The following is a 16593-nucleotide window of genomic DNA, read 5'->3' as shown; positions in this document are numbered from 1 at the left end:
AGAGCACTTCATGTTTATTTTCTTTCTCAGTTTCTGCATATAGTAATTGGCAGGGGGATAATTATGAATAATTTTCCAGGACATCTCCTAAAATTTGTCATGATTAACAAACAACCAGAGCTTCTTCCAATATATATATAATTTACAGACAAGGTTGGGGGTAAATTGATACAGTATAGTATCGCAATGTTTTACGTGGCAGTACTGAATGGAAACACGGACACCATGTATCCATTTTTTAATTATGGGAAACATTAATACTGTAAATATGAATTCAACTTTTTTTGTAGTTTACTGGAATAATAAAATCAATTACTTTTTTAGTCCACTAGATACATGTTGCTGCAATAAAAATGATTAATTTACAGACCAAAATTGAAATAGATGTTGATCAAGTTTTCCTTTTTCAGGAAATAATTTGCAATTGCAAGAAAATGGTAATAAATCGCAATAAATGTTATCACAATTCTCAGCATATCGTAAAATGTTTAAAATCACAACCATATTGTACTGTGATTTAAGTATTGCGATAACATTGTATTGTGGTGCCACTGGTGATTCCTGGCGATTGCCATTTTACAAACAGATTCCAATATCACATGACATGTATGTAACTGGTTTGACAGCTGTTTACATGCCCATGCACGGTGAGTGATAAATAAATATGAGAACCTGTAATCTGTTGAGTTATCTAGAGGGTGTGCAGTGAGTCAGACGAATGAGCTCTCCTGATGTCACCTTTTATTGTCACTGGGTTTTCAGCTTTGGCCTCCTGTAGTCCAACACACCGCTTTATTGTCTGTTGGCTGACATTTGTTGTTCAACCAAAGGTTGCAGATGAATGGGATTGACTAATGAATGTGTACTTCAGTCTGCATTTGTCTTTGTGTGGGTGGACATGGAATGCCTTTACATACTATAGGCTACATTGGTTCAAATATTCCAAACACTGCGGGCATTTAGATGTAGAGCTACTGCCTATTTTTTCTTTTCAAAAGATGTTCAACAGATGTAAAATATATGTAGAACTTAATGAAATGAGATAGTGGTAGAGCATATTACGTGCCCCATGAATGATACCAATTATCCATGTATGTTTGTGTCGGTGTGCAGGAATGGGAGTGACTGTGTTGGTATATAAAGTGTCATAATGTGTACTGTGTCTGTCCCTGTTTCAGGCCTTTGGACAGTTCGATGCAGAGGGGGATGGGGTGGTGGATGTAGAGAGCATGCTGATTGCTCTGAAGAACTCCAATGGAGCTAATCTGAAGGGAGAGCTGAGTCATGTGATAAGACAGCTGCAGGCATGCTCCCTAACGCCAGGTATGATTGTTTACTGATCCTTATTTGGATATGTGTTGTCAGCAGTTAACAGAGGAGCTAAAGGAATAGTTTGGACTTTTGGAATTGGGGTTCTATGAGGTTCTTATCCATAGTCAGTGTATTACCTTCAGTAGATGGTGGTCGACACACCCCCAGTTTGGAGAAGCAGGCAGGAGTACCGCCATAGAAGCTAAGCAATGTACTGCTGTGGATGGGGGCAGCAGCAAAACATATCAGATTAAGTGTGCGCTATATTTAGAATATTTTCACTGCTTTACCTTGCCATCAGACAGCCCTTTCTGACCAGACTCCTTTGACAAAAACTGTAATTTTACCTCGCAGAACATGTGTCTTAATCAGTTTGTTTGTTTGTGTTATACCCTTTTCCACCAAAATTAGAGTGTATTTGCAGGTTTTTTAGGTGTGGGAAAGTAGAGCCATGTCTGCAGTAGACAATATGCCTTTCTATTTTTCTTTACTGGTGTGGCACATTTGGTGTCATAAACGTGCTGGAAAACAGGGTGTATAAACAGTAGAGAGCAGCGTGGAGCCCAGTGAAAACGTTACGGTGGTTACTATTTTTTATATCTGTTACTGAAGGCAGGGATACTCTTGGGACTCTTTGGGCTACTCTTGTGTCTACCTTTGAGCGATGTTAAAGGGTGCAGAGGCTGGTTGCGCCTGATGTTGCTAAGCGACAGTAAGACGCACCATATCATAGCTCCTTACCAGAAATCCAGAATGTGTAGCTGACCTTCTTCCAGGCATTGTTTTAAGCAAGTATTGGGCCTAAAAGGTTGTCCATGGGACAGATGCACCAAAATGATCCACTTATTATTTACACTGATCAGCCAAAACATTAAAACCACTGGTGGGTGAAGTGAATAACATTGATCATCTTGTTACAGTGCAGTATTCCATTGGGAAACCTTTCGTCCTGGCATTCATGTGGATGCTACTTGACGTGCTCCAGCCACCCGAACACTGTTGCAGACAAAATAAACTCATGGCAACGACACTTATTGATGGCAGTGCCCCCCCCCCCCCCCCCCCCAGCAGGACAATGCACCATGCCACATCACAAAAACTGCTCAGGCAGTACCCGAGGAACGTTACAAAGAGCTCAAGGCATTGACCTTACCTCCAAATATCCCAGATCCCAACCTGATTGAACATTTGAGGGACGTACTGTTACCTCAGAGGTACCCCCGATCCATGGTATGTGCTCCTTGGACCGGACGTGGCTCTGACCTGATAAGGCATGGACACAGGACCTCTGAAAGGTGTCCTTTGCCATCTGGCATCAAGGCGTTAGCTTCAGATCTTTTGAGTCCTGTGGGTTCTGAGGTGGGGCACCAGCATGTCCCACAGATGTTTGATCAGATGGGGATCTGGTGTATTTGGAGGCCAGGTTGATGCCTTGAGCTCTTTGTCACGTTTCTCGGACCATTCCTGAGCAGTTTTTATGGTGTGGCATGGCGTATTGTCCTGCTGGGGGGCCACAGCTACTGGGGAGTGCCGTTGCCATAAAAGGGGTACCTGGTCTGCACTGGTGTTTTAGTGGGTGGAGCGTGTCAGGTGGCATCCACACGAATGTCAGAACCGAAGATTTCCTCAACAGAACATTGCACTGTTAACAAGATGATCATAGTTATTCACTTCACCTGTCAGTGGTTTTAATGTTTTGGCTGATCGGTGTATGTAGTACAGACTAATATTTACAGAAGAAAGGGAAGACGCCTAACAGCTGTGATTGGTTGTTCCTCGTCACTTGACATGCAGTGCATGTTGCCCTTGCGCCCTGAGAAACAGACGCTTGGGAGCGTGTTACTTTTGCTTTTGAGCGCACCCTCTGCACGCCTACACTGAAAACAATGGATTTGAGGGCACAAAGAATGTGGCATGTGTACGGGCCCTTACTCAGTCCCCCTTTCAAACTCAGTGCCAACTAATTTGGAACACTGTATGAGTGCTGCTTGGATGGAGACTGATTGTATTTTGTGGCAGCGTGTCATTGCATCACTCAGGAAAAGGGGTGAAAAATTGTGTGTGCACCAGGTTGTTATATTTTCATCCCTGCTGATCAGAGCTGGAGCTGATGAATACACATAACCACTGCAGAGTCATTTGTCCAGAGAGTGAATGCTGATTGTAAGCTTTCTAAAGAAAGACTAAAGCCAGATGTTAGTGGGTGTTTGTGGGTTTTTTGGAAAATGGGATTATTGCATGACTTTGGTGTTTTAAACGACTGGTTTAGATTCTTCAAAGTCGCACAACACAACACAAACAAAATAACTGATTGAGGCAGTGGTAAACCAGCAGCTCCTGTGTTCGACAAGGTAAATTACAGTTTTTGTCAAAGGAGTCTGGTGGCTTTGAAGAGAGCATAGATAACAGCTTATGTTCCTCGTCGGAGAGGGCTGTCCAACAGCAAAATAAAGCAGTGGCAATATTCTAAATACAGCGTGGACCGAAACTGGTAATAATGTTTTTAGGTGGCTAAAATATGTTTTGCTGTTGTCCTAGTCCACAGCAGTACATTGTTTAGATTCTGTGTCAGTACTCCTGCCTGCTCCTGCCTGCTTCTCCAAACTGGTGGCGTGCCAACCGCCATCTACTGTAGGTAAGACACTGACCATGGATAAATACCTCATACAGCCACACTCCTCTTTAACCCTTTCATCCCCTTTTTTCCCCACAGGTTTTGTTGACATATTCTCCAAGACCAAAGACCGGTTAGGGGCACATGCCTCTAAGATCCTTAAATTCTTACACAGGAATCGTATTCCCAGCAGTGCCATCCCCTTCCCTATTTTAGAGGGCTACAACAGTATCTGCACCATGAGGTCCAGTGTGGTCCAGGACTTCTTGGAATTCCTCTTGCAGAAGGAGAAAGGTGAACACCACAGCAACAGTATACATTTTATTTACCTTTTTATTTATTTATTTAACATATTTTTATTGTTTTTTTAAACAACATATAAAATGCTATACAGCATTCTAAAAGAAAAAGAAAAAAAAGGGTATACATATGCACAAGTACACATATATACATATAACTAGATATGCACAGAGCCTTGAAAAAAACAGGCAGTTGCAGAAGATAAAGGTCTTATCAGGATCCATCCAACTGTGATTGACTACAAGATGTAAAAAAAAAATGAATTAAATATGACTTACTTCACATGGAGTTATCAAGAAAGTGGGGGTATGGAGTCTGGCTTTTATATATTGCAAGAATGGATTCCAAATTCCATTTATTGTGAGTCAAGTTTGAGATGTTGCATCACCTCCCTCAACCACTGAGTCCAGCTCAGCGGTTGAGGGTTCTTCTAGTGGAGAAGGATTCATCTCCGTGCTAATACAGTGCCAAATTTTGTTACTTTTAGTTTAGATCCTGAAAGATTATTATTTTTCTCTTGTGTTATGCCAAAGATGGCTGTCAAAAGATCTGGGTGAATGTTCATTTTTAAGACGTCTGATAGTGATTTGAAGATCGAACTCCAAAAAGTGGACAAGTTAGGACACAGCCAGAATGGGAGGGACTGGTGCAAGGACAGAGCCAATCTGCCATCCATACTTTTTCCTAATACTAGACCATATAATCAGAGACTCTGCTACAATAGGGTTATTCTTAACATATACATACGTAGTGACAGGGGCAATGGAGAAAACAAAATCTTCAAAGCTTCAAAATCATTATGGTGCACTGACTTGTGATAGGGAGAATGGTGCCCCTTTTATTCCCACTCCATTCCCCGAATGCCTGTTCTTGCACTATGTAACTTGTGAGGATGGAGGGATGGATGCAGACTGTTAATATGGTAGAGATCTCTCTCATGGCTAACAAGAAAACGGCAGTCTGGCCAGAGAGTGTACATAGATAGAGTCAGTGTCCACTCATAGTTAGGGGTGTGGTGAGGGTGGAGTAGACACGAGGGGAAACAGCCCTTTACCCCAGCCTGTAAATGCTGGGAAAGTGCAGTTTTCAATCACAAAAGAGACAGTTACATTAATTATACTTACCCTAATATCAGCACCCCACATCCATTAATGCTATGATGTAATAGCAGCACTTAAGTTAAACCACTAGCACACCATTATGTTTTAACAATGTGCTTTAATATTATCATGCAGAGATTTGCACCAGTAAGAACTACAGGTCCTCCGAGGTTCACAACTTTTTTTTTTTACCAGTGGCTAAACAATATAATACTGTTCAGGCTAAAGAGTGAGATCCTTTTTGTGTAACTAGAAGCTGCCCCCAAATCACCATCACCACACCCAACAGAATGCATTTAAATAAACTGTGATTTTAGCATGTATAGAGCCAGCATATTTACACATCTGGCTGGGAGAATTAAAGGTTAATTTAAACCACACCAGAGTTGGTGATTGATTTGGATGAAGTGATTTTTTACAATGATAAAATGACTGTTAATTTAAATGGAGTCTGGTGGGTTGATGGTAGTGATTCTGGGTCTGTGTCTAGTCAGCCAAAAAGGATCTCACTCTTTAACAAAAAGGTCCATCTTTGTTGGGATCCTTTATATTATGCTGTCAGACATTTGTAATAACAATCTGAGCCTGTCAGTTTTAATGGATGTACATTGGCTGTGTGAGCTCTGAGTGGTTACGTTGCGGCTTATTTGGCTGCTTTTCTCAGCTCTGGTTCAATTTCAGAAATGTCTCGATTAGTCACTTAAACACAAAAACACAGGAAAGCAGGGTCCAGGTTGAAACTTCAACTCTGGATTTTTAAGTGTATTTGAAAGTCACACGGCAACTCTACAGCATGGTAGCGAATGCTTTGTTTTCCCCCACTGCGTAAAAGGATGTGATGTTTGGTGGGCATTCCTATCAATACTGACTGAATGTATCCCTGCTAATGTTATTTCTGAAAGATTGTGACATAGACTGTAACCTTCTTGGTGCCATCCTTGTCTCATAAAGTTTATGTCATCCATCTTTATTGTACAGTCTGTGTAGAAAACTAGGTATATTGGCTGAAAATGCTAACAGTATTTCAGCCAAACTAAAACTTTCTGTCATGATTTTTTTGATTCATCTCCAGTGTCACAATAAATAAAACTATGCAGAGTCATATTCACATAAAATCTCATAATATTGATCTACCTTGTCAGCCAGCATGGCCCTTTGGCTTCTGACGTCATATTGGCCTTCAGCTTGTCAAGTAATGCACGTGCACAGCAGGATCAAATTGCAAAAATACCAATTCTTGCATAATGTTGCTTTAACTGTACATTTATTTTCTGAGTATTTAAGAATATGCTAACACTAAAGACATATTTAGAATCTGTCATCCTGATCTGTGTTTGTGTATTTCAGATTTAGATATCCAGTACAGAGCGGAGCTGGACCGTGATCCAGAGGTGGATAAAGTCAAGGTGGTCACACAGTGCTACAGCACAATAGAAGCTTCGTCCAACGTTACAGATATTTACAAGATGACAAATGGGGAAACTGCATCTTTCTGGCAGTCAGACGGCAGTGCACGTTCGCACTGGATAAGGTAAGAGCGTCTGCTTTGTGACTCGAGGCTTCACAGCTGGTTGTCATGTGTGCCGGATCCTCGAATCGTGAAATTCATTTATGGTGGAAACTTGTCTCTTTTCTGTTTCCAGGTTGAAAATGAAACCAGATGTGGTTCTGAGACGCCTGGCCATCGCCGTGGCTGCTAACGACCACAGCTACATGCCTCAGCTGGTGTCGGTCGCCGTCGGGAAGAACCGGCGCTCCCTGCAGGAAATCAGAGACATCCGCATCCCCAGTAACGTCACAGGCTACGTAGCTCTGCTGGAGAATGCCAACATCACACACCCCTGTGAGTCACCAGCTGTCAGCGTGTCTGCTGCTCAGCTGAGCATTTATTTGTCCTCGGCTTGTGTGTTGATTCACTGATGCTGATCTATGAGTCTCTCTCATATGCATATCTGTGAAGATTGAGCACAGTGTCAGCTACAGAAAAGTACAGCAGGGTTCACAGGTAGTTGAGTCATTTAGTGCCTCACTTTCATAGGCGTAGGTTTTTGGAAGGACGCAGGGGACACTTTCCCCTCAATATTTAGAACTCGTGCATTTATCCTCCCCAATAAAAGCGTGAAAGCAGCAAAGGGTTTTTATTATATTATTACCAACTGCTAGAACGTGACTCATACATGCAACAATGCCTCGTGAACTTAAGTAAGGTGGGTGTGGCAGTATGCCACCTCAACAGCAGAAACAGAAAGAAGGTGGAGCAACTATGCACAGAAGTACCATGAACTTTTCACCTTAAACTGGGGCATGAAAATTCATCAGAATGAAGGAAATAAAGGGTTTGAAACTCAAAATATCGGACCCCCTTCTCCTAATATGTGTACCCCGACTATTGAAATAAACTATGTCCTTGCTCATTTTGAATCCGTCTGGAAACCCCTTTGATCTTGGGATTGAATCCTGCCATAATCCAGGCACCACATCCAGGCACTGGTGTTTTTGTGTTTTTAGTGCTGACTGGTTAAATTCAAGATTCCATCTCCTGCCTCAGGTCTTAGAGGACCATCTGTGTAGCCAGTGGGCCACATATCCACCTTTTTTTAGTAGTTGTCCTGTCACAGAGGTTACTCATGGATTCATTGTTTGCTGAGATATGTACTATATGTAAATGGGGATGGGAATTGATAAGATTTTATAGATACCAATGCCACTATCGAGTCTGCATATCAGTCTGATTCTTTATCAGTTTAATCACTGATTCCTGATCAAATGTCTTTGTGGGAAAAAATGTACGATTACACAGACTTTAAGTGTCAACAAAACTCTTTTCTTATCTCTGAGTCTGAACACGGTGTAGCTGCTTGGCGCTGATGTTATTAAAACCCACTGTTGGATATTTAACCTCGCTGACAGACGTGCTCCTTGGTTAGGCAGTCGTGTGTAGAGTGTTTTTTGTTTTGTTTTGTTTTAGGCCCTGATTCCTTTATGTTTTGTGTCTGTTGTTCTGTTTTGATATGTTTTTTTGTGATTTTAATTCTCCCCATTTGTACTTTTTAATTTTCCTGCCTATTCTGACCAGGACTCTCTGGCAGGAGAGATACTGTATTTCAGTGGGAACTGTCTTGTTAGATAAAACTAAAAAAAAAAAGGTGAAATAAAAATTCACGGCATTCCTGGGCCCGTATTCACAAAGTCTCCTAGTGATGAAATTCTAAGAAAATTCTTAAAAAAAGAATTTACCCTTAAAGTTAAGACTAGGTCCTCATTCACAGAGTATCTTAGCCCTTAAAAAGCTGCTAGGGTGAAAAACTGTTGGAGCAGAGAGGGGGACTTTTAAGAGGTTTAAGAGTTTCTTAATCAGAGGAGAAAATGGTAGGACAAATATTCTCCAAATGCTGTATGACAGTGAGTAAATGAAATGCCACAGATTAGATTGTGCAGGGATAATATTTGTGGTCGATCTCATCAGGGATACACATACATTTCCCACCTAACGTTATAACGCCAAAGATGAAATAATCACAACTCTAAGATATTTGGAAAACTGAGTCTGAGTCTGTCTCAAGTCAGAGTGATCACACTATCAATGACAACACTTTCACAGTCAGCAGTTCATTTCATTTCCACTGGGTGTCCACACCTTGCAGGCTCACAAAGGGGTGTGTCTGTGACAACCAATCACATCTGTAAAAAGCAAGCATCACCCCTAGCAATGGGGTCAACCACACCTCCTCACTAAGATGAAAGTTTCTGTCCCTTCCTTGCTCAGAGTTGCTCCGAGAAGTTTCCTGAATCACTCCTAAGCTAGGACTCCTTTCTAAAAGTTTCTAGGCTAAGTTAGGAGCTCTCTGAGAGTGTTCTCAGAATGTTTGTGAATACGGCCCCTGGAATTTAAGCCCATGTTGCGTAGAAAGATGTTTCAGCACATAGCTGGTGTTTCCACCCTCACTTGAAATAATCATTTTACAGACATTACAAGCAGCACTGGCATCATCTTTCAGCATGAACTAAAGCCGCACTTTCGACCGTTTCTTCCTATCCGCATCACCCCTACTTGCTGCAAGTTTGCAGCAGCGTAGACAGAGTTTGACGTTATTCTGTTGTAATGCACAACTCTCAGAAAAACATGCTGGAATCGATAGGTTCGTAGGCATACCATTCCGATGAATCAGACTATTTCAGACTGGTTCTTGATTCCAATCTCTAATATCGGTAAGTGAGAATTGATTGAGTCGGGCAACTGTCACCAAGAAAAGTCAAATCTAAGCAGAGGTTCAGGTGATGTATTTTGAAAGCAGTCCTGTGGGGTTTTAGCTCTACTTGCAGACTGTTTTTAAAAAATGATAATGTGCTTGGTGGATAAATCACATAAAGCAAATTAAAACTCATCAACTGGCTTTGCATTGATTTAACTTTTCTTGCTTCTCAGTACAAATGATTTAATTTGCGTCTCCCTTAAAATCGACATCTATTTTATGTTGTTCTCAGAGGATGAAAAGTTGAAAACCATTAAGGCATTTTATTCATGATGTATTCCATCAGTCTGCTAACTGCGGTATCTCTTCACCAAACCCCAGACATCCAGATTAACATTAAGCGGTGCCTGAGTGATGGATGTGACACTCGGATTCATGGCTTGAAGACACTAGGATATCAGATTACCAAGAGTAAAGAGGTGTCTGTTTCGGATGCTTCAGCCATCTGGTACCTGTCTCTCCTCACCTCCTTGGTCACTGCATCCATGGAGACTAACCCTGTGCTGGCTCACACTGTCCTTCAGAGCACACAGTAAGATGCACTACTCGTGGTTTTGCAGATGTATGAAAGCAAAGAAAGTTTGTTTGGGTGCTGAGGGTTTTTCTTCTGTGATTTTTTCTTTTTCTCATAGAAAAGCCTTACGTCACATGCCACCGCTGTCCCTCACGCCATCATCCACAGACTTCCCCAAGTTCTTCTCTCTGAACATCCTGGAGGAGGTGGATGGATTTCTCCTCAGGATAGCAGAGTAATGACCTACATCAGCACACTCACCCATCACTGAGCTCATAATGCTGACATCATTGCAATGAAAACAGGCTGGAATCAAAGTATTGATTTAGTGGGCTGATGCACACACTGTTTCCATTCCATGAGATGTACTGCAAATCCTTCAGTGGTGGACACAGCCTTTATCGACAACAGCAGCAACAGCATGACTGAAATAATCTCATCGGTCTCATCAGTAATATTACTCTAGACTGTTGATTTGTATAAGGGAGAACCCAGAGTTGTCCAGTGTTCTGTCTGAAACAGTTTGTTAGCCTAGTGTTAAATTGTGATGTCCCTGCTAATATATTTTAAGATATTGATAAGGGAAGAAAAATAAGGTGGTAAATTCCAGTCTTCAAGCTCAGCAGGAATTGCATGTTTCAAAGCCAGATTGATTACTTCAGAGTCGCTGTGATTGTATCTTCTGTTCATACTGGCTGCAAACAGATCCCTTTCGGACACTGAGATTATTTGATATGACTAAAACTAACTTGTGTTTGTGTCTTTGCTGATGTGTAGCTGCTGTGTGAGTCCTGATGCAGAGTTGACCCTCCTGGCGTTCGCTCTGGCCAGAGGCAGCGTGGCCAAAGTGCTCCAAGCCCTCTCCTGCATCAGCGATCATCTAGAGGCCGAGTACAAGGCTTCCTCCCTCATCGTGTCTATGGCTGCCGTCAGGCTGCGTCTACTTAATCGTAATGGTAACGTGACCACCCCTCCTTTACTCTCGTTCACATGAGGCCATTTGAAACCATAGACCTGAGAGAGAAAGTGCTGAGCCTACAAAGAGGAGATGCATTAGTGGACTCTGCATCTAGAAAATTGCTAATTCTGTTACATGCTGCAGTTCAGAGCAGTAGATTGCCTCCCAGTATAGAAATGATATTATAACCTTTATGGAAAATGATCAAATGATTAACTATGTCATAATGCATTGTGTCTAATTACAGGGAAGCCCCTCCAACTGCACCTGCAGGCCTGTGACGTGAAGAGTAAAGAGGAGAAATCAGGACCAGAGAACATGCTCACAGAATCCTCCACTGGAGACGGTACAACTGAGACCATCCTTATTCAATGAGAAAATAATAAATAACAAAGTTTTACCTGAGCTAAAAATACCTTGTGCTAAAGAGCACAAGCAAGCACCTGGGCATCAAACATGATTGACAGATATCATTTTAATAGAATGCTGGAGAATAAATTACAGTCATATTTAGAATAACATTACTACCTTTAATGTTCCTATATTTCATTTGGCACACTGGCTGCATGATACTAACTAGCTTACCGTTTTCAAATTTATCAGATGATGTTACGAAGCACCCGAAGGTGGTTCAGTGTAGTGTAGATAATTTACAGCTAGCTGGCTAACCTTAGCTGAGGATGAAGGCTCTCCTGAAACCCTCCGGGTTTCAACGCGGTGAGATGAGCCAGCTGCTGCAGCTGTCCCTATACATTATGTCATAGTTTTTGTTTCGCTCGTCAACATCTCATCTTCATCATGGAAAAAAGGTCGCTGACGAAAGTGAATACTGCTGTAGGGGAGCTGAACGTGCTTAAACATCACATCCTTCAGAATTTTCCAAAAAACAGTTCCAAGTCCTTTAAATAGAAATCAGTCCGCTGATTGTTATCAGCATGAAAGCTGGGGATGGTCTCAGTTAAGTGTGAATGTTTTTCTTGCTCCAAAGGTTTTCTCACAGAAAGTGGCAGGAAGAGAGCCAGTGTGATCCTGTCAACAGAGGACCAGAGTAACTTCCAGGTCACTCAGATGAAGATCAAAGTAAGGATTTCACCATGTCATTGAGAATTTTCCATGATAGAGTGGATTTGTGTTTGTAATAACACTTCCTCTCTGGTTTGTGTGATAATCAGGTACGAAAAGGAGCCATCGGAGCAAAATGCGGCTTGGTGTTCGCGTACAAGGAGGAAGACCCTTTTGATGCAGAGAAACATTTCAAGAGGTTCAAAAAGTATGATGCGTGGGACTACAAGGACTACAAAGAGTTTGTACAAGACAAGTAAGGATCCCTTTATAGCTGAAGAACACTTCCCATCTTTTAAGATAATACAGTGTAGTTACTGTGTGTTGAGATCTGCCTCGGTGGTTTACATGAATGGCTGACACATTATGCTGTCACCTGATCTGCAGTGTGAAGATGTCATCACAGTCGGAGGACGAGCCGATTGGCTGGTTTGAGCTGGAGGATGACTGGAATGATGTGGAGATCAAGCTGCAGCAGTGTCGCGTTGCAAAGGTACATTCTGCTGCACATTTTGTCTTTCATCCACCCATCTGAACTTCATTATTCAACCCTTTATTCCAAAACACTGTGTTGTGGAAATTGTGTTTTCAGGCTGCAGATTTTTTGTTATTCAAGGCTTCCGAAATACAGTAAAAATGCTATTGCTACATGCTAAAGTATGCTAAATGAATCATCATTTTCACTTTGCTGTCTATATTAGGTAACTACACCTCTTATATATCGTCTGTCTCCTTGTCTTCCCAGTTCCTGATGGTCAAGTTCCTGTGCACAAGGCAGGACTCTGCTGAGCGCCTCGGGGTGCAGTCCCTCAGCTTCAGTGGCTACCTGTGTCCCGGAGCAGAGAGGCTCGGAGACCTGGACGACCTCAATCCAGAGGGAGACAGCTTCGACTCTGATACTGTCACTGGCCTCTGTCTGCTTAACAAGACGCTATTCTTCATACAGCAGCTCACACGAGACATGGTAAATATTCTAATCACATTACATCAACAAGTCTAAATTTTGCCGTTATTATATTATATTATGTTTTTTTTTTTTGTTGTTGTTGTTTGTTTTTTTACATATTAGAAATTATAGTAGTGTTATCATGAACAATGCCAGTCCTGAATTTATAATGCTATTTGTGGTGTTTTTTTGTCTTTTAACGTTGAAGACTGTCTCTGTCGCTCTTCATTTCTGCAGGATGCCTCTCACTTTAAGCAGAAGTATCTTCTGGACTTCAGTGGCCTCGGCCTGAACCTCTTCTGGAAATTCTACAGTAAACTCAGGGAGATGTGAGTTGTAGTGTTGTAACTGCTGTTTGTTTTTTTTTTGTTTTTTTGTTTTTTTTCTTGCTCTATAGCCATTAATTCAGCATTAATTACCATTTGTCATGATCAGGCTCATTGGTCAGTCACTGGGACACCTGTAATGGAGCATATGTCTTTCTCTCAGTGATGGAGAGGAGGTGTTGAAGAGCAGAGTCCTGCTGCTCCAGTTGATGCAGAACTGTTTCCCCATGTTGCCCAATCCACTGGAGCCCCGGGGCTCAGAGGACAGCAGGGGGCCAGATGAGGGAGCCACAGCTGGTCCGTCCACATCCAGCAGCTCAGAGCCTCAGAATGACTCTGTTAGGGCCGTCAGTGAACTCTACAACCATCTCTGCCACAGTAAGAACCTGCTGCCAGCTTTCATTCACCTGCACATAGTTAAAAGTATTTTACTGGTTAGATCTGTTTGCAGAGATTTCTCGGAAAGTGGTAGCTTTTTAACAATTTTTCGAAACATATGCAGCAATAATATCTGTGGTGTTTGTGGTTTAGTTGTGGATGGTCCAGAGGGGGAGACATTGGTGGAAAAAGCTTTGCACAAGGAAACAGTGAAGGCCATTCTTAATGGAGCAGCTGTTTTCTTCCCTGACAAACACATCAGACGGGACAAACTCTTCAACATGATGGTGAGTTTATACAAACATCAGAAGGCGGGCAGAGTGTGTCAACATCCAGACAAAATACTAAGATGCAAGGCCAAAAAATACTTCAATGCAGGGCACAAGAAGATCTGTGCACTGTTTGGCTTTAAATAAAAGGTTTTTTTTTCTTATTCTCTTTCTGAGGCAAGGTTTTGATCTACAAGAGCTTCCTCAGGAAAGTAAGAAAGAGCGAACAGGAACTGAAAGGTCTCAATACGTGTTGTGATTTGAAACCTTTCTTTTGGGTGATTGTGATTAATGACTGCCTTATGTATTTAACTGTAACACCTGAGCCGCATTGCCTATGTGGGCAGGGCTTTTGCGTTGCTGCCAAATTCACAGAAATTACACATTGGAGACGGCTTATGGAAGTGAAGTGAATTAAACATTGAATTCATGGGCAGCAGCTCTGGGCCCTATTTCAGAAAGCAGGATTAGTGAAAACTCTGAGTATTTTCAGCCTGAGATGAAGGAAACTCTGAGTTTCTGTTTCACAAAGCCAGTTCAGCGTAACCCTGAGTTAGTTACCATGGCAACATATGCTGAGAAGCAAACCTGCCGGCTCGCAGGTGCAGAAAAGTCGTAGCTCTTAAACCTGTGAAAATGGGGGCAAAAACAAAAGTGTTGCATTTAAATTTTTGTTTAGTATATTATCTGGAGCAAGTGACAGTGATGTGAGTTGATTACTGCCTCTGTAAGAAACACCTGTTCTCTCTTTTAGACGTGGCTGAGGAAGACCTTGTAAATCAAAAGGTTGCCTTGAAAAGAGAAAAAAGAGGAATAAACTATTTATTTGAAGCCAAACAGTGTCCAGACCGCCTTTCTTTGTGCCCTGCAGGTTTTATAAAAACAAAAATGATAATAATGATGATAATAATAACATGATAATTTGCCCTTTTGCAGAAAAATATCACAGAACAGGATCAGCCAGAGTCAGTGAAGGTGACATTTGAATCGCTCTGTAATTACTTCAGGTGAGGACACCGTACATCTACAAACACACTATAATATTATCCAGATCACAGTGGATTAGCAGCCGCTGTCTTTTGTCTGTGCAGTGACCAGGATCCAAGTGGCCTCCTCCTGCTCCCACCTAAAGGAGCTCCCTCAGACTTCGACATCAGCCCCATACTGTCAGTGATGGAGACGCTGCTACTGGTGGCAACAAGAGAGGTGAGACACGCAATGTCTCAACTATTCCCTTGTGTTATTTATGATTTACTATCTACTTTTCTAATTTTCCTCTCTCTGTTCTGTTGTCTCCCGTCTGTCAGTGTGAGGTTCTGATGGTGGATGAGAGCAGTGGAGCCAGCAGGACGGTGTTGCTGTCCTTGTTCTGGGCTCTGCAGGGCAGTCTGCTCTCCTGGTGCTACCTGCAGCTCAAGGGAGGAACCTCTACCACCATTGCTATGGAGCTGGCCAGAGACATCCTGCTGAAATGTGAGACACAGCAAGATGTTTGAGATTACAGCTTCCTGTTTTCAGGGTTAGATTCTGTGTTCATAATGGCACATAGCCTGGTGCTGATCAGTCAAACATGGTACTGCAATAGATAAAAGAACAGATTTTCAGAACTTATGGTGCACAGTCTGGTAAGTGGAGCAACTGCCACGGAAAAGTTCCTACAAAAACAACCATAGCATCCGGCCATGCCCAATAAGCGCTGAAGTTCACGCCGATGGATAGAAACAGGATATGCTACAATTGCCTCCACTTTAGCACCCTTCCCGTGTCCAACCCGTTTAGATAGGTCACCATGACTTTGCCAAACTCCCACTTGGCAAGGTTCAATGGCAATGATGCATGAGCAAGACAGCTAAACACCTGATTCAGACTGGATATGTGATTTTTCCAGTCATCCGAGTACACAACCACATCATCCAGGTGCACATTACACTGTGGCACATCCCCCAGTACAAGCTGCACAAACAGCTGGAAAGTTGCAGGAGCATTTCTCATGCCAAATGCCATGATGGTGTATTACAGGAAGTGGTCAGGTGTAACAAATGCTGAAATGTTGCTGGAATCTTGATAGTTATGTTTTTAGTGCAGAGCTGCAACGGCTAAAATACAATGTGAAGGAAGGAGTGGACTGTTAATTTGGTAACTGTTTTAATTGACTGTCAGAGTGGATGAATTGTAGATATACTGTAATGTGACACTGAGTAGAGTTTATTCTTGAGTGGATAAGAGGCTTTCAGAGTGACCAAACGCTTTCTTTTAACAGATGTGGATCAGTTCCTGGAGAGCGTCAAAGGTATTCTTGGCTCCCTGCTGGAGAGGTACTCTGGTGCTGCAATCACTGAGAAACTAGGCAGCTCCATCCTCGCCACAGTCTTCAGACAGATGGTAATATATACTCTTATACATCTAACATGCTCTTGTCTCATGCAGGGCTGGGCGATATATCATATGTACTCGGTGTATTGCACACACTGTTGTGTCATTTTCATAAGCCGCTGGCATGAGACTCGCTTCGGTTTTTCATTTGGCTGTCTCTCCCACGCAGACACAAACAGAAAACACTCA

The 16593-nt window shown here is 42.2% G+C and overlaps 1 protein-coding gene across 1 annotated transcript in view; it reads left to right on the top strand.

Annotated features, from left to right (window-relative positions):
• Positions 1-16593, top strand: part of zzef1 (zinc finger, ZZ-type with EF hand domain 1) — a 49685-nt gene that overhangs the window by 1518 nt on the left and 31574 nt on the right. The window contains exons 2-20 of the mRNA XM_033650447.2: positions 1179-1323; positions 4025-4219; positions 6673-6856; positions 6969-7168; positions 9900-10110; positions 10211-10327; positions 10870-11048; positions 11298-11396; positions 12039-12130; positions 12223-12368; positions 12500-12605; positions 12858-13076; positions 13296-13387; positions 13548-13762; positions 13916-14049; positions 14968-15038; positions 15123-15237; positions 15339-15504; positions 16292-16413. Of these exons, the coding sequence (XP_033506338.2) occupies positions 1179-1323; positions 4025-4219; positions 6673-6856; positions 6969-7168; positions 9900-10110; positions 10211-10327; positions 10870-11048; positions 11298-11396; positions 12039-12130; positions 12223-12368; positions 12500-12605; positions 12858-13076; positions 13296-13387; positions 13548-13762; positions 13916-14049; positions 14968-15038; positions 15123-15237; positions 15339-15504; positions 16292-16413 (2808 nt within the window). The remainder of the gene's footprint in view (positions 1-1178; positions 1324-4024; positions 4220-6672; positions 6857-6968; positions 7169-9899; positions 10111-10210; positions 10328-10869; positions 11049-11297; positions 11397-12038; positions 12131-12222; positions 12369-12499; positions 12606-12857; positions 13077-13295; positions 13388-13547; positions 13763-13915; positions 14050-14967; positions 15039-15122; positions 15238-15338; positions 15505-16291; positions 16414-16593) is intronic.

This window comes from Epinephelus lanceolatus, chromosome 11 (assembly GCF_041903045.1).
Source record: "Epinephelus lanceolatus isolate andai-2023 chromosome 11, ASM4190304v1, whole genome shotgun sequence".
NCBI lineage: Eukaryota > Metazoa > Chordata > Actinopteri > Perciformes > Serranidae > Epinephelus > Epinephelus lanceolatus.
This window is presented reverse-complemented; position numbering and strand designations above follow the sequence as displayed.